General features: G+C 39.7%; 1 protein-coding gene across 2 annotated transcripts in view; it reads right to left on the reverse strand.

The window, feature by feature from the left end:
• The window catches only part of zbtb16a (zinc finger and BTB domain containing 16a), a 276018-nt gene that overhangs the window by 101044 nt on the left and 155735 nt on the right, over window positions 1-19239 (reverse strand). For both annotated transcript variants that reach the window (XM_072283921.1, XM_072283922.1), the window contains exon 4: window positions 2217-2303. In XM_072283921.1, coding sequence (XP_072140022.1) covers window positions 2217-2303 — 87 coding nt within the window. The remainder of the gene's footprint in view (window positions 1-2216; window positions 2304-19239) is intronic.

The raw sequence follows: 19239 nt of genomic DNA on the forward strand, positions 1-19239 counted from the left end.
CCCAATGTCAATAGGCAGGTTTTGGGTTGGGTGGCTGGAGTCCACCATAGGTGGCATTGAAATAGAAAGATAGACCAAGGGCTAGACTCAAAAACAATTACAGTACTTTCCCCAGCAGTAAGGCTGATCAACACCTCCACCCACTAACTCACCCCTCCATACCTCCAACCATCACTACTTTATCATTTCCTGTCAGTCACCTTATGTACAGACACTCCTGTGCCTAGCGAAACCTTATGGACATACAATCAATGTACATAAGCTATCTTATGTATCTATTGTATTTTTTAATTATTGTGTTCTTTATGCGTTTTCTCGTGCTGCATTGGATCCAGAGTAACAATTATTTTGTTCTCCTTAACACTTGTGTACTGGAAATGACACTAAGCAATCTTCTTCTTGATTCCTGAATGAACAATGAACCCATGAACCTCAGTATTTTGCCTTCTTTTAACACTACTTCTTTAATTTAGTTTCTTTTATATATATTTATTGTAATTTATAGTTTTTATTATGTATTGCAATGTACTGCTGCCACAAAACAACAAATTGCACAACATATGCCGGTGATATTAAACCTGATTCTGATTTTGAATCCTGAGCTGTAATCAGCCACTGAGTAGCTCACAGACAGTCACACTGTTTGCTGACTACATTTCAGTTTGATCATGAGCGCACCTCATCAATATAACAGTTGAATCATAATGACCTTGTCAGTCTTGCAATTTACTGGGGAGAGGATTCCAGAATTATAATATGCAAGTAAGATCTTGATCACTTTGGGACCATACATGCTTTCTTTCCAAAACAATGCATTTTTTCCTTAAGTGTGGTCACTCATTTCTGCAATATGGTTAGAGAAAGAGTTAACATCACAAAAAGATCTGTGACCTTTGCAAACTCATTTTGCAACATCAACCGTCTGACCCTCATTCCTGTCCAATATAAATAGGATCTTGGCAGTCAAGAGAACTATAACAAGCCACTCGTAACTCAATATTTTTAACCACTTTCTGGAAGGGTTGCCAATGCAATGAATCAGCTTAAAGAATATTTGCAGTAAACCAGAAATTGGCTTTAAATTATTGTTTGTCAATGAACTTTTAATCAGGTGAGTTGAAATAATATTTGATAGTGGTAAATACTGTTCTTGATATCATTCCAATGACAAATATGATTAGTAACTACATCATCTGTCCTTCAACATTTGGGTGGATTGCAATTCAGTTTTTTTTAAATTGTGAAACAAATCTTCAATGTCCTACAGCAAAGACGTCACACAGTAAATGAACTATATCAGTGACATGACTGGCGGTGTAATCTTACTGGGTTAAGCAAACTCCTTCTGTTCCATGAAGTTACTATAATTCTAAGCAACAATGTCCAGAGGACTCTGAATGCGACTTGAAAAATCCTGTAAATTATAGAGTGAAGGAGAAGGAAAGGGGGAGTGGCTACTGAAAGCTGGTTGAGGGAATTAGTACAAGGCTTACTTAATGAGGGAGCAGTATTTAGTTGGATGCAAAATCATTTTCTGCATCATCACGTTGCAAAGAACATCAAACCCATCCTTTACAGGGCACCCTACAATCCAGGGGGACTTGTGGCTCATTCAACCCTGCACATGTCCTGTGAGAGAATACAGTCAGTCAGTCCGTCCTACTGCCCCCTCTTTCCCCATAGGACTCTGCAAGTATCTTCCCTATGTTTTCTAAGAAATGGAAACCAAAAACCACTGCTGTGGCTGGAAATCTGAAATAAAATCAAAAAATCCTCAGTAGTCCTAGCAGCAACTGCAGTGAGAAAAACGGAGGCAGCACTTCAGATGTATGACTCTCTATCAGAATACAAAGTGAGCTTTAGAGATTTTACTTCCATTATCTTCCAGGGAGCACATTTTGGACCTTAGCAACCCAATGGACTACCGCCTTCTCATTGTTCCCATCTCCATCACTGCTTCCAGTGCTACACTGTCCAAGACCTTGCTATCGCAGTGCCAGGTTCTGGAACCTTCTCCAGCAGGCTCTGCACTTTATCCTCTACTATACTCCTTACCATCTACCACTTTAGTCACGTGTTTGGTCCCAAGATCTACTTATAAATTAATTGTCCATATGCTCTGCTTTACAACGACTTAGATGCTTGACTGCCTTCAAGAAAATCAATTAAAAAGGGACAGATCAAAAATCGTACAAGATAAAGTTTTGAAAGAGTACCGGTGTGGGTTTGTCGATGACTTTCCAGGGCATCTTCTTTAGAGAACTGTGCTCCACACTGGTCACAAACAAAGGCCTTTGCACCTGCTGAAATAGGAAAGAGATATCACAGTTTCAGACAAGGTGATTCATAAAACAAAATGCATCTGGGTCTCAGCACCCACTCATCAAAAGGACAGGAGAGCAAAGCTGAGGAAACCCTGAGGAGCAGGTCTCGGCTGCAAGGCAGAGATTTAACCCTCATTAGAGGATTCTGGTTGTACTTCAAAAGTATTAACATAAATGTGAAGATTTACTTTTATATATCTTTGGGAGCCAAGTACTGCAGCCAAGAGGATCTTTTATTCCCAGCCTCTAACTTCCCTTATAAACACAGCTAGAGACCCTTTGGCCTACAATGTTTGTGCCGAGCTTGAAGCAAAATCACACTAATCCTTTCTGCCTATATATGATTGATATCCCTCCATTACCTGCATATTTAAGTGCCATCTAACAGCTGCTTAAATGTCACTATAGTATGTGCTTCCAGTATTACCCACAGCAGTGCATAACCAGGCACCCACCACCCTCTGTATATTAAAAAAAAGCTTGCACTGCACATCCCCTTTAAACTTCCCCCCTCTAAGCCCAAATGTCTGCCCTCTAATATTTGACATCTCTACCTGGGAAAAAGATTCTGGCTGTCTACCCTATCTAGGTCTCTCATAATCTTATAAACTTTTAATAGGTCTCCACCAGAGAAAACAACCCAAGTCTGTTCAAACTCTCCTTACAGCGCACACTCTCTGGTCCAGGCAGCATGCTGGTAAACCTCTTTTGTACCCTCTGTAAAGCCTCTACATTCTTCCAGTATTGGGTCAACCAGAACTACACGCAAATACTCCAAGTGCGACTGAACCAAAAGGTCTTACATAACTGCATTGTGGCTTCCTGATTCGATATTCCACGTCCCTCATGATGAAGGCAAGCCTTTTTTACTGCACATTTGATGTGTGTTGCCACTTTAAGGGAAGTGGATGCCTCTCAATTGCATTCATGTGATCAATTAACCTACTAACCCATATGCCTTTGGACTGTAGGAAGAAACAAGAGCACCCAGAGGAAACTCATGCAGTCACGGGGAGAACGTACAGACTCCTTACAGACAGCAGTGGAATTGAACCCAGGTTGTTGGCACTCTAAACGTGTTATACTAACAGCTACGTTACTGTGCTACCTCAAGTTGCAAGAGATTCTGCAGATGCTGGAAATCCAGAGCAACACACACACAATGCTGGAGAAACTCAGGCAGCGTCTACAGTATTGCGCAAAAGTCTTAGGTAGCTTAGAATCTTTTTACATGTATTTTCAGATGGTATGGACTCCACACAGCCCTGATCTCAACACCATCAGGCTGTCTGGGATTACCTGGAGAGACAGAAGCGAGCGAGACAGCTTAAGTCTGCAGAAGTTCTCCAAGGTGCTTGGAACAACCTACCAGCCGATTTTCTTAGAAAACTGCATGAGCGTACCTGAGAGAATTGATGCAGTTTTAAAAGCAAAGGCTAGTCACACCAAAATATTGATTTGATTTAGTTTTTTGAAAATTGTTTACTGCACTTTCTAGTGATTATTTTGGTATTTAGAAACTTTTTAACTTCATTATTTTTGAAAGCATCTTCGCTTTACAGAACTTTATTACATGTGCCCAAGACTTTTGCACAGAACTGCATGGAGAGGAATAAACAGTTGATGTTTTGTGAATCAAACAGACTGTTTGGTGCCAGATAGCATCGAGTTTCTTGAGTATTGCTACAGCTGCACTCATCCAGGTAACTGGAGAGCGTTCCCTTACACATCTGACTTGAAAATGAGTAAACGAATTTGTGATGTCAAGAGGGGAGCTCCTCTCCATACCTAAACTCTGACTTGCTCTGTTAACCAAAGTATATTTGTGGCTGGTTGAGCTGACTTTCTGATCAGTAACCCTCTAGGATGTGAATGATAGGGGGAAGTCAGCAATTAAGTTCCATATCTTTAAAACGGACTCTTTCAATTAAATTGACAACTGATGGGTCTGTATAGTGTCAAAGATTTCAGCCCAAGTTGAACTAGAGCCAAGTTGCTTAGTGTAAGGTCAACCACAATCAGTTCAAGTTAGGTGTACATTGTGATGAAACATTTGGATATGCATTTGGTCTAGTCGTGCTCTACAATCCAGCTCACTACTTGATCCAGGTCAGGATATTTGTTCAGCATTAGTACGTTTACTTGATCAATACTGGATTTTTTTTTTAAATCACCAGACTGATCAATATCATGTTTGCAATCATTAGATTTAAAAGGATGGTTGGGTCAGGAAAGAAAAAAAATATTACAAGTACTTTGTTTGCCTCCAGTTGAGTTCAAATTGGAGTGATCAAGTATATAGCCAAGGAGACAAAGTTGAACCAACCCTTCATCCACAGACAGCAAGCATCACTGTGTGCCCCAGTAGCTCAAGGGTTAACTCTGTTCCAATAGAAGAACACTTCTTCACTGCTGGACAACTTTTCACCACTTGAGACTGAGCCAAAATAAAACAAGTAATGTTGAGCTCTCAAGTAAAAATTGATAAATGGAATGTGATCTCTTCCCAGGTGATGAGTAAAAAGTGATGAGGTAAATTAAAAATTAAGCACAGTACAATTCTACAAACACTGCAAGGTTAAAAGGTGTGGTGTTACTAGACGATATTATCAAAAGAACTGTAATATGAATAAAGCTTTGTTTCCAAGCTCAACGGTGGCTATAATGAGCAAAACAGGAAGTGGCCTATCTGATCAGCAAACCAACACTCACAGTGAAAGCCAAAGTGAAAAGTATTAGAGATGTCAACTGATAGAAAATAGTCTCAAGACCAACTGAACGAGAAGATCAAAAAACAAAAAGAATCAGTTATGTAACACTGAAAATATAAAAGGTGTTTGTGTGTTTAATATTGAAGGTGTGGTACCAGATAAAATCATCATGGCTAAAGAACTTTATCTTCTTTGTAGATGAAATCCACCCAAAACTTGAAGTGGTTAAACAGAAAAATAAAGATACAATAAACATATGCTGCTTCTTCCTCGCCTTACAGTTAGTGCACATACAGTCTTAATCTGTGCTGGAGGAGCCAGGCCTTGGCAAGTAACATTCTCACTATCGATACAAACATGGGTTCAAGTTTCACTCCAGGGTGTAGGGAGATACCCCAGTGTTGCAACCAAATGTTATTAAAAATAACATAGTTCAAAGTTCAAAATGTATTGTCAACCTTTAAAAGGTATTCAGTCCCCACAACTATCTTCACATTTTACTGTCTCATTGTCTACATTTAAAATATATTGCAGTGGCATTTTTGAGCTAATCTACAAAACACTGTGCATCTTGTCAAATCAAAAGTAAAACTCCAAAACCTGTCAACAACTTACTGGAAATTAAAAAACAAAATTGACAGGTTGAAAAAGTATTCACTCCCTTTGTAAATACTACACAAACTTTCCTCAGGTGCATATACTGTATTACCTTACAAACTCACCCAATTTGTTGATGTACAACATTGGAGTATCACCTGTTTTCAATGATTTTACAAGAATACTGTAAATACCCCTTCTCTCTGTGTGGTCCAACATTATGGTAAATTTTCAACAAACCAAACCAAAATGAAGACAAAACAGCTTTCAAGACAAGTCAAGGAAATGATAATAGAGAAGCGAGAACCACAGATCTGGGGAAGGGTACAAGACCATTTCAAAAGCACTGAACAAAGCTCAGTGAAAAATTGGGGGGGTGGTGGGGAGTGAAACCACAGCTACACTGGAAGTAGAGGCAATGTTGTGCTTTCTTTGTAATTGCACTTATATGCTGGAGCCAGGACAAGTCCTCTGAAATGATAACTCCGAGGCATTTATAGAGAGGTGTTTCCAGGGTTGGTGAATATAGCCTGTTTTGCTGTTTTTTAGACTCCATTGCTTTCTATGGCTCTGAGATCAGAGGTGACCACTCTGACAACCTGAACAATTGTCCTTCATCAAACATCATTGAGAAAGCCATATTATTCTTTTCCAAGTTTTGCTTGTTGAAGCTTGCTGTGCTTTATTTGGCTGTCATACATTCCAACAATAGTTATTGCTGCTTTTCTTTCATTGGCAAACCATAAGACCATAAGACATAGGAGCAGAATAGGTCATCTGGCTCATTGAATCTCCTCTGCCATTCCATCATGGCTGATTTATTATCCCTCTCAACCCCATTCTCCTGCCTTCTTCCCCGCAAACTTTAAAGCCCTGACTAATCAAGAACCTATCAACCACGTCTTCAAAATGACTTGACCTCCACAGCCATTTCACAGATTCACCAGCCTCTGGCTAAAGAAATTCCTCCCCTCATCTCTGTTCTAAAGGGACGTCCTTCTATTCAGAGGCTGTCACCTCTGGACCTAGACACGTCATTATTGGAAACATTCTCTCCAGATCAACTATCTAAAAACTTCTATGTTTAAAGAGATTAAAGATTAATTTTATTTGTAATATTACATATAAATATTGAAACATACTATGAAATACATCATTTTACGTCAATGACCACAGTCTGAGGATGTGTTGGACGGGCAGTCCACAAGTCTCACAATGATTCCAGTGTCAACACAGCATGCTCATAACTTATAAACCTTAACCAATAAGTCTTTGGGATATGGGAGGAAACAGGGAGAATGTACAATCTCCTTACAGACATTGGCAGGAATTGAACCCCAACTACTAGTGCTGTAAAGCATCATGCTAATCACTACGCTCCCTTCAAGTGGCCCGAGTTTGACAATGAAAGGATAGCATTAAGTGGCCCATTGTTGAAAACAAATCTGCTTCTAAAGCAAAGCAGATGATTCAGTAATCAGATTGGATTCACATTTTCTTGTTTATCGCAATGCCCAGCAGTCTGTAAGTAATCTAAAGCAGGTTTCACAGATTTCTGAACTCCTGCTCTGACAAACCCAGATCCTATTACTTTTATTTAAATGTTTGGACAAAGCACAAGAACATTTACAAAATAATTTTCAGTGGTACTGGGACCCATTTGTGTAAGGAAGGCCAAATTTGCAATACTTATTGAGGGACCTGAGGCTAACTCAAATGAAAGTAAATGGAGAGAGACCAGATGGGAAAAAAGTCCTTTCAAATACAATATTTACTTCAACATTTCAATTAGTAAAATAATTAACAATATTTAAAATAACTACTATTAAGATTATTTTCAGATTTAAATTAATAAATGTTGCTTTCGATAAATATCTCTCAGGACATGAAAAAATATCTGATGTTTTTCTAATTCAGTGAAACAAGCAATTCTTATTTTGCAAAATTGTGCATTCCACTACTTCCAGGGTAGTAAGGATATGGTGGGCCGAAGGGCCTTATTCTGTGCTACAGATTTTATGAGAGGTTGGAAATGGGAAAAGGGGATTGGGAGTGATTACACTGGACAACAAAGATTTTGCTGCCTGAATAGCTTTTGGTGTATCTTATGAATTTTGGGCTACTGATAATGAAAATCACCATGAAATTTCCCTATCATGCACCATTTTTTTAAATCACTTATGTTTATTATTTCAATTCATAATTCAAGTCAATTAAAATGTTGCCTACAATGCAAGCTGGAAAGTTTCCTATCTTGTCCAGGCATGCTTGGGCATGCTTAGGCAGCGCGGCTGCTGCATGGTAGGACAGGTTTTAGTAATAATTATTGGGTTCAGGACTGTAAGGATGGAATTTGCTATCACCAGGCACAAAAATTTCCATGAAGGATTTTGATATTTGAGACAGATGTTTCACAGAATAACTGATGCCAAGATTAAGGAAAGCATTTTTGTTGGTCCACAAATCAATGATAGGCAATTTGAAGAATTTCTAGTGGGACCGGAGAAAATCACATGGAAGGCATTCAAGGAAGTTGTTGAAATTTTTCTTGGCATCTACAGAGCACCAAACTGCCTGCAGCTGGTTGACAACATGCTTCAAGCATATAAAACCATGAAATGCAACATGTCACTAAAGATTCATTTTCTGCATTCCGATTTAGACTTCTTCCCTATGAATCTTGGTGGTTAGTGACAAGCACGGTGAAAGGTTTCTCCAAGACATTGCGGTCATGGAGAAAAGATGCCAGGGTAACTGGAATCCATCAATGCTGGTGAATTATTGTTGGACACTTAAGCAAGAAGCCTTAGACACTGAGTACAAATGAAAATCATTAACAAAATATTTTTAACTTAGTTGAACCATTGCAAAGCATCAGCACCATTATGCAATTAAACACATTATATTCAACAAAAGTTAATTTCTTGTTTCTCCAAATTCCTAAGTGATACAAGTAGTCTGAAATTATATTTGTGTTCATCTTCAAGCAGTCTATTATAAACAACAAAAAATTCTGAGGAAGCAACACTTTTGAAAAAATTTGTTGTCTAATGATATAATTACTGATTCTTCACCTCAATATCAGCAACATCATTTCAACAAAAAGCAACATTCCTTCAAGTGTCCTGGTGAATATTAAACCTTAAACCATCATTTAATTTCTATTTCATCATTATCATACTGCAGAATGTGGGAGCTTGCTGTTCAAAGCACATTTCCAACAGGGACTACATTTCAAAAGTATTTCTTTGGTTGCAAAGTACTCTGAAGAAAATGAGAGATGCTATAATAATTCAAGTATTTATTTTTGTAATGCTGCTCAGTAAGCTGCTGTAGCTCAATTCAGAAGTTGCAAGTTGGACCAAATCCATTTAATCCAAAATTTCTCACATCAAGCAGCTTGGAAAGTGATTTATAATTTTTCCATTATTAAGTACAACCTATTGTTGCATCAAGTAATTGGAATTATATGAAGCTGAAATTAAAATTTTACTTGCAATAGGATTTATATCCATTACTAACAATAGCTATATTTGTATGATTGCATTATTCACAACATATCATTTGTCTCCTTGATACCATACAAGTTATATACTTAATTTACTTTCAAGATTTAAAATTCAAGATTGTTTAATGTCATTTCCTGTACAGAAAGGTAAAAGAGAATGAAATAATTGTTACTCTGGATTCAATGCAGCACAAAAATAACTATTAAAAAAAACTGCTGAAAAGAATGTACTTGATGGCAAGTAAATACCAGTTAATTCTAAAGCCCTTGGTTATCAACTACGTTCGAGTTTGTTCGGTCCTCTAAGTCAAAGCATGGACTTGAAATTAATGCTAAAACCATGAACTATTATCTCTCCACCAATAAACAATTACAAACAAGAGAAAATCTGCAGATGCTGGAAATCCAAGCCACACACACAAAATGCAGGAGGAGCTCAGCAGGCCAGGCAACATCTGCTGAAGGGTGTTGGCCCAAAACGTCGACTGTACTCTTCCTTAGATGCTGCCTGGTCTGCTGAGTTCCTACAGCATTTTGAGTGTGTTACCAATAAACAATTATTCTTTTAGAAACCCATTAGCCAAGGTCATAATTATCAGCTGTCACTCTTCTCCTCCCAATTTCTCCCAACTTTCAAACCCTCACTGCAATTTTAAAATTTAAATGCATAAAAATCAGTCATAATTCAATAGTGGAGTAGGCTTGATCAACCAAATGACCCAATTCTGGTCCTGTACCTTATGGGCTGATATCATGTCCTATGTAATCTGTTAATGTAATCCACTCTTTAAGACTAAGTACAACTTGAACGCTTGCTTTCAAATTTGCCTGCAATCTCCCTCTATACCATCTCCGTGATTACCTTCAGCCCAACATCCGTGAAGATACTGAATTATCCTTAAGTTCCTTCAGTGGCCGATTTGTTCAGTTCCCTTGCCAAATTTTCAAGGTTAAAAACTGCAGAACATCCTATTTATCCATGTTGTTGTTCTTTCCAACAGTATTCCCACCATCTCATTTTGTTCTCTACCTCTCCCCCCCACCAGCATTAAGCGTTTTGAGACATTTTCTTGTAACTTGAGCATTTCAGAAATGACAATAGTAATTAATAATAATTTATTGCTTGGTACTAGTTTATAAATAACAGCACTGCAATGCAATCATCATCTCTGGATGTTGAAGACAGAATGGGTTAATGCACCAGAATGGGCTATGGCTGCTCTAAACTCATATTCCCTTCTAATCCCATTCCCTGTTGGCATCTTACAATGCTACATTGTTAACGACCAATCTAACTCGAGAAATCTAGAATAAAATCTGAACGACTTCTATCCATCGGAAGGAATGGATGCAGACTGAAGCCAATGGTAACTTTTTTTTATTACTTAAACAAGTTGACTTAACTACATTTAATTTCATTTGTTTGAGTAAATAATTAATTCCATTGGATTCAAACCTTCGTGACTTGCAAACGGTATGCAGTGCCAACTCCAGTCAGGAAATATCCCTCACCACAAAATTGGGAACATTTTTCTCTGAAGAAAATTGTTAAAGGTGGGGTTTGCAGTTTGTTGCATAAAAGGTGGCACCTGCACGGTTCCCTTCAAATGGCACCCCATCATGATCACAACCATTAGGGAGCACGGCGAGGAGGTTTCAACAGAGATCAGGACAAAGGCCGAGATGATGGAATGATGCGGCTTCAGTGCAAGATCAAACCCTGGCACATTACAACCATACAATTCCAATTACTTGATGCAACATTTGATGGCTCTGGGTCTGCACTCACTGGAATTTAGAAGGATGGTGGGGGGGGGGGGAGAGGGATCTCATTGAAACCTTTTGAATGTTGAAAGGTCTAAACAGAGTAGATGTGAAAAGGATGTTTCTCATGGTGGGGGAGTCTAGGACAAGAGGGCACAACCTTAGGATAGAGGGGCATCCATTTAAAACAAATGCAGAGAAATTTCTATCGCCAGAGGGTGGTGAATTTGTGGAATTTGTTACCACAGACAGCTCTGGAGGCCAAGTTGTTGGATATATTTAAGGCAGAGATTGATAGGTTCTTGTTTGGCCATGCCATCAAAGGTTATGGGGAGAAGGCCTGGAAGTGGGGATGAGGAGGGGGATAAAAAAGGATCAGTCATGATTGAATGGTGGAGCAGACTCGATGGGCCAAATTCTATTCCTATAGCTTATGGTCTTATTATCGATGCAGCTCAAATTGCACGTGCCCCCTAATTATCAACCAGCCCTGACTCATCACCATGCAGAGATCACAAGTAATGCTAGGAGACCCAGTAATTTTGTGTGAATATTCTAAAACTTGGCAAGCTCATGCAGACAGCTACATATCAGTGCCCTAGTGAAGACCTTTTCATTCTCCTCTACTTGGTGACTTGTTGCTGGGTTTGCTCCTCCTTTCACTTGGGGTTATAAACATGGCTACAGATTGCACATTATTGCAATATTTGTGGTCAGTAGGGAGGAATAGACATTGCACATGCCGATGATGTCTTTGCATGGTACTGGAAAGAGGCCAACCATTCCTGAAAGCACACAGTCCAAAGGGCAGGTTTTGAGCAGGAAATGATCGCTATTGCAATAAACCATGCACAAAATAGCTCTTATGTAATTTGCACGTTAAAACCTCAGAGTAGCTGAAGCAGACTCTCTCAACTTAGCTGTTCATTTTCCATCACCTGAACATAGGTGCAACGTTCATCCTAAATTGTCCTTGACCTGCTTCTTGAACTGTTACACCCTTGATTAAATCATACCCAGAATGTTATTGGTTCGATAGTCCCAGGATATAGTCATAACTATAACAAAATAACAGCATTTTCAAGTCATTTGGAGGGGAATGTGAAGGTAGTGGCGTTTCATGTAGAGGTTGCAGATTTGGGACTGCACAAGTGTAGACATGAGACAATACACACTGAAGCCCTTGTGCCAATGGTGGAGGAAGTGAATATTCAAGGATGTGAATGCGACGACAATCACATGGACTCCCTTATCGTGGTGAAGTTGAGCTCCTTGAGTGTTGTTGGGACAACACTCATCTGGACAAGTAGGCAGCATGCTGTTGTGCTCTTGATATGCCTTGGAGTAGTCATTCATTAAGGACACCTGTCTTCTGATTCATTCCTATGATTCACTACAATGCGTTTGTGCACCAGAAGCTAGATTGAACCTGGCACAGGGATCTTCAGGCTATGAACGGCGATGGACTCAGCAATGGTAAAGTCATTGAATGTCAAGTCTGACCGGCACAAAACAACAACTTCAAGGACTGGGGAGTGGTCAGCACATGAGGTTTTTGTCAAAGACCCAAAGAGTCAACCGAACCTCCCTTGGTCCATTTCAAAGCATTGCCTCAGATTTTCCTGAAAACTTCCTATTCTCATCAAGACAAGAATAAACTGTGGAGAGTCTTTTCTCGTTATCCACTTGCAGTATCCACCCTCCAATCCCTCCACATCCATAGTGAAACATCTTACTTCCCCTCCTAACTTATTGTTTTCAGCTTGGCTCTTGTTTGAAACATTTGTCAGGCATATAGGTACGTGTCTTTTTTTTTTATTCCATCTCTTTTTCCAACTTGTTATCCAATGAGTCAAAACTCAGTTTCACGTACCCCTCCCTCTTGCGGGGAAGTACCTAAACATTTCCGCTTAAAGATCACCCACTCTTCCCAATGTAGTTTCCACGGTCAATCTTTAATCTTATACTCTGGCTGGGTGACCTATTATTGCATTGATACGAGCCTTCTTCCAGTTTAGAAAGCTCACAACTCCAGTGACCTGGGTTCAATTCTGACCCCTGATACTGTCTGGAGTTTGCACATTCTATGACTCCATGTTAGCTACAACTATTCTGCAAGTACCCATTAAGTTAACAGGAGCTGGTGTGATCCTCCGTCCAAGAGACCAGCTCAGTGCTGATCCTGGCAAGCCGAGTGATGCAGGCTAGTTCAGAGCACAAGACTGGCGGTTACACACTAAGAGTGAATTCAGCCATGAACCAGCCAAATGAATAAAGCTCTAGTTATCCCATTGTGGCATATAAAAAGGTTGTAAAGACTGCTTGTTTTTAAAGCAGTCACCCCTTTAAAGAATGTGGCATATGATGAACTACTTTGCTGGGTTACAACAATATTTTGTGGAAAGTTTCAGAGTGACAGTATGTGGCATCTTGTACAAGCTGTAAGCTCCTCATGCGTAGAAGTCTGCACTTACTGTAATGCACAACCTGAGGCATGAGGAAACACCGTACTCACCTTATAAGTTATGCAGTGATTTTCAGAAACTCAGGCTACTAAACCAGCATGGATAATTTCACTCATCACCACTTTGAACTAATTCTACAACTTACAGACACTTCTTTTTTGCAAATCATGTTCTCAGTATTTATTTGCACAACTCGTCCTCTTAGGCACATTTGGCTGTTGTCAGTCTTTATGTATACCTTTTTCATAAATTCTATTGCATTTGTAAATGCATGGAAGAAAATGAACCTCAAGGTAGTAAAGCATATACATACACGGACAATTTATTTTACTTTGAACTTTGATTTTGTTTTCAACACCAGTTGAATGTGCAAGGGAGATGCATTTCCCTTTAGAATATTGCCAGACTTTTGAAAGTTAACTTCTGTGATGCAACAGTCTCATTAGAAATATCTTAGAGAAAATGTATTTCAAAATAATGTAAACGGCAGCATCAGGATATGACTCCAGCTTACCACAACCCACTGTTAGTATTAAACCATGTTAAACTGATCAACAACAGCAATAAAACAAGCTCCAGATCTCTGACCACAGTATTAATGACTCACTATTGCAAAATGACTACAGGTCATTTTGCCCTGGTAAAACTTCTATTGCCAAGGTCTTGCTGAAAAGACTTAAGATTCACAGCAGAATTAGGCTGGAAGGAATTGCATTTTTAAACAGAAGTTAAATCATAACGAATGTACACAGTGAAATTTCAGATCAGCTGAAAGGCACGTACAATAAAATCTAATCAGACTACAAGCCTGAATGCTGAACAAATTTGACTGGCTGCCAGCGCAACCGTTGTTTACTAATGAGTCTTTCCCTGTTTAGGTACAAACTATTAATTAGTAGAACCTTGAATAGACTTGAAAGAAAAAATATGCTACATATTTGGAGAGTCCAAAGAGGGGTTACTGTACTATATCCCCCCCCTTTAAACTGCAAGCATCATCAGCCACTTCCAATATAAAGTACCCAGGATCTCCCACCTCAATATTTCAAGTGTAATTACCCACCTTTAAGATCTCAACCATTTTCTTTCTCAATAAGCAGCATTCAATAAATTCTGAAGGATACCCAAGGCTCAAGCTTAACTTCTGAACATCAAGAACCTCCAAGAATTAGGACCATTATCAAGTCAGCCCAGTACTCAGAATATGTAGGCAAACAGCAACCAATCACAAGCACATTAGCCACAGTTAGAAGGTCAAGTCTTTTGTAACAAATGCTCACTATTTCCTATCAACCTTTTGACACAGGCAAGTATTTATATTTGCTTACACATTAGTTTTAAAAATATACAAAAATCTTTCCTGTCTTGCATTATCCACAAAAATAACTTTTCCCACACAGAAAACATTTAAATGAGCTACTGAATGAGTGGAAAACTGCGAGGTGGGTGAAACTTTTCTGTTTTGCATTAAAGATATTTAGAGCCAGTGGCCACTTTATTAGATACACCTGTTGTTAATATAAATAGCTAATCAGCCAATCAAATAGCAGCAACTCAATGCATAAAAGCATGTAGGTATGATCAAGAGGTTCAGTTGTTGTTCAGACCAAACATCAGAATGGGGAAGAAATGTGATCTTAGTGACTTTGACTGTGAAATGACTGTTGGTGCCAGATGGGGTGGTTTGAGTATCTTGGAAACTGCTGATCTCCTGAGATTTACACACAGTGTTATCTAGCATTTACAGGGAATGGTATGAAAAACAAAAAAAAAAACAAACCAGTGAGTGGCAGTTCTGAGGTCGAAAATGCCTTGTTAATGACCGAGGTCAGAGGAGAATAGCCAGATTGGTTCAAGCTGACAGGAAAGCAACAGTAACTCAAATAACCACGTGTTACAACAGTGGTGTGCACAAGAGCATCTCTGATTGCACAACATGTCAAACCTTGAGGTGGATGGGCTACAGGACTAGAAGACCACAAACATACACTCAGTGGCCACTTTATTATGTACAGGAGGTATCAATTAAAGTGGCCACTGAGTGTATTTGTCCTTCTTTGTACAATGAAATGTGAAGCATAGATCCTTCACCAAGATTTTCACAACCAGCCAAGACAGGACTCTCTCACAGAGCCCACCACTGACGCTAACAGTGTCAACTTTGACAGGGAAGGTAAATTGTGGGCTGTTACACTGTTGTGGGCCGTATTAAAAGTGGTGATAAATCAGTATATAGGAGGGAGATTGAAAATTTGGCTGAGTGGTGTAATAACAACAACCTCTCACTCAATGTCAATAAGATCAAGGAACTGATTGTAGACTTCAGGAGAAGGAAACCAGAGGTCCATGAGCCAGTAATCATCAGAGGATCAGAGGTGGTGAGACCATAGAGGGTCAGTAACTTTAAATACCTGGGTGTCACCATCTCAGAGGACCTGTTCTGGACCTATCATATAAATACAATCGCAAAGAAAGCACAACAGTGCCTCTACTTCCTCAGGAATCTGCGGAGATTTGGCATGTCATCAAAAACCTTGGCAAACTTCAATAGATGTGTGGTGGAAAGTATGCTGACTGGCTACATTATGGCCTGTATTGAGAACACCAATCCCTTTGTGCAGAAAGTCTTACAAAAGGTAGTGGATTTGGCTAAAGCCCTCCCAACCACTAAGCACATCTACATGAAATGTTGCCGCAGAAAAGCAACAAAGATCCTCACTACCCAGGCCATGATCTTTTCTCGCTGCTGCCACCAGGTAGAAGGTACAAATGTCTCAGGATTCACACCAGCAGAGTCAAGAACAATTACTACCCCTCCCTCAACCATCACACCCTTGAACAAAAGGGGATAACTACAGTCATTTAAGGACTCTGTAATATTGTTATTTCATGGTCGTTACTGATTGCTATTTACTCATATCTGCATTTTGACAGTTTGTAAACTGATCCTGTTTACAGTTACTATTCTATAGATTTACTATAGTTTACATAGTAAAGTTTAAAATTAACTTGTCTGCCATTTGACAGTACAGAGAAAACAAGTATTATGCAACATTCAGTTATATTGTGCAACCGTCAAATAACTGATAAACATTGTTTTAAATAGCTGTTGAAAGTGGATCATATAAAATGTGAAGAACTGCAAATGTGTTCCACCAAAGCTAATAGATAAAAGATGGCACAGTAACATAGTGGCTGGCGTAACACTTTACAGCGCCAGCAATCACGGTTCAATTCCTGCTGCTATCGGTAAAGAGCTTGTCCATTCACCATGTGGCCACATGACTTTCCTCTGTGTCCTCTGGTTTCCATCAACATTCCAAAGATACATGGGTTATGGTTAGTAAGTTGTGGGTAAACAAAGCCACAGTGAATGGAAAAGAGCAGAACATTTCTTTACAAAGACAATTGTTTACCAAAATTGGAATCTTGGCACTATAGCAAGCAAAATCTGGACCATTCAGGATCATGTTTATACAAGATTCCTCGAGTTTTTTTATTGTATGGAAAAAGAAAACAACACTCCACCTGAATGGTCTTGTGCAATATTTATAGGAAGTACATTCTGTACTGTGACGTTGTACCAAGAAAAGCAAGGCACTAGTACAGTGAGTACAGACACTGGGCACTGCATGCTGTGCTCCCATTTATTTACAGTATCTCTTATCAGAGTCAAAACCGCGCTTGACGTGCCAATTTCCAAAGGCCAGGACTGTGTGTTCTCTCTCTGGAGAGTCAGCAGTGAATATCAGGCAAAATAAAAACACCAGACTGAATGCCAACATTCCTGAAAAAGTGCAGAGGTTGACTGTGCAATGTTTTCCCAAGGTGACCATCAGTCAGTGGCTTCATAGGTTAAAATACCACATTCAAAACACCAAACACAAGTGCAACAGAAGAACATCTACTTTTAAACAGGAAGAGGATCATTTTGCTTATAAATTTTACCAAGGTTCAAAGATTATGGCCTATTTTCACCCACTCAGCCTTCTAGGATAACTTTATAAATACACGTCCACAAAAAAATAGTTTAGAAATTTATTCTATAATCACAAAACATATCTTGTTTCCTTTCAGTCAGAATCCAAGTAAAGGCATTTGTCTGTTTGGGGCCTTCCCTCACCTCCAGTTTCCGACTGTCACCACTTCTCTCATCCTTGGTGACATCTCTGTGCTCAGTGCACTTTGAACTTCCCACCACTCCTTCCGAGCACTAAATACGCTTGTCATCATCTCTCCACATCCTCCCTCTGAAATTTTTACACTCACTTTCACTCAGAATTCATTCTTTTCCAGCATCCCAGCCTTTCTGTCTTTACCTAGACTCTCCCATTCATAACATACTCAACTTTAACTAGTTATTTGAATCTTGATTATGGTTCAATGCGTCTTGGTTATTTCCTAATATTCTTTAGGAAAATATTTCCTTTCAATAGTTTTTTTTTAATTTAGCGATACATTGCAGAGTAGGCTCAAACCACACCACCCCAAAAGCCCCCCCAAAAAAAACCCAATTCACCCCAACTTAATTACAGGATAATTTACAATGACCAATTAACCTCCCTGGTATGTCTTTGGACTGAGGGAAAATCCATGCATTCCATGGGGAGAAAATACAAACTCCTTACAGAACTGCTCCGGAATTGAACTCTAAACTCCAGAACGCCCCAAGCTGTAATAGTGTCACGCTAACCACTACTGAACCACGGCTGTCCCAATGAATCTGCTGAAGGGTTTTGGCCCGAAACGTCGACTGTACTCTTTTCCATAGATGCCGCCTGGCCTGCTGAGTTCCTCCAGCATTTTGTGTGTGTTGTCCCAAAGGTTCTGTTGCTTTTACTGGATTCCTGTTCCGCAGTCATTTATTGTTGTCCAGTACACAGAATGCAGAGCAGTACGGCTCAGGAACAGGCCCTTCGGCCCACAGTAACCATACAGGACCTGATGCCAAACCTTCTGCCTGTACATAATCCATATCCCTTCGATTCTCTGCCTGTTCATGTGTCTTTTAACAGCTCCTTCACCAGCCCCATCATAGCTTCTTCCCCCACTGCTCCTGGCAACATATTCCAGGCAGCTATCACATTCCGGGGGGGAAAAAAAACTTGCCACACACATTTCCTTTGCACATTCCCCCTCTCATCTTAAATGCACAGCTTCTAGTTGTTGACATTTCTATGCTTTGAAAAGGTCTGACCATCGACCTCTCAGTTTTATAAACTTCTATCAAGTTTCCCCTCAGCCCCTGACACGCCAGAGAAAAAGGTTTGTCCAACCTCACCTTATAGCTCCTACCCTCTAAATGAGGCAGCATCCCAGTAGCCTTGTCAAAGCACCCACCTCCTTCCTGTAATACTTCAGCCCTAGCAGCCACCTTTGGAGTGCCCGCCACCGCCAAATACCAGGACCCTTGCCTCTCAACCTGCAGGCACGGGATTGAAGTTCCACACCAGAGGGGTGTCCACATCATCTAGGCTGACACCAAGTTCAAGATTAAGGGAGTTCAGCTGCTGACCGTTGCATGAAACATTAAACCGCGGCTCCAAAATGGTTATAATTGGGGGGGAGGGGGGAAATCACTTGATTATTACTGTACCTCTCTCAGTAACATCTTGCTGTATACATAATGGCTGCTGCATCCTTTTACTTCATTACTGAAGTATTTAATTGGCCATGTGCTTTGGGACATTGAAGATGCAAATATATTATAGAACTGCAAGCCTTGGTTTCTACAAGCGCCTATTCACAGTGAGACAAATATTTCCATGCTGCCCAGTTAAAGAACCTCATGGGGATCAACACAAGCTACTTTCAGCAGAGATGGGAGAAAAATCACCTGGATTATCTTTCCTCCTTCATAGCCAGGGACA

The sequence above is a fragment of the Mobula birostris genome, chromosome 20 (genome assembly GCF_030028105.1).
Source record: "Mobula birostris isolate sMobBir1 chromosome 20, sMobBir1.hap1, whole genome shotgun sequence".
Classification (NCBI taxonomy): Eukaryota; Metazoa; Chordata; class Chondrichthyes; order Myliobatiformes; family Myliobatidae; genus Mobula; species Mobula birostris.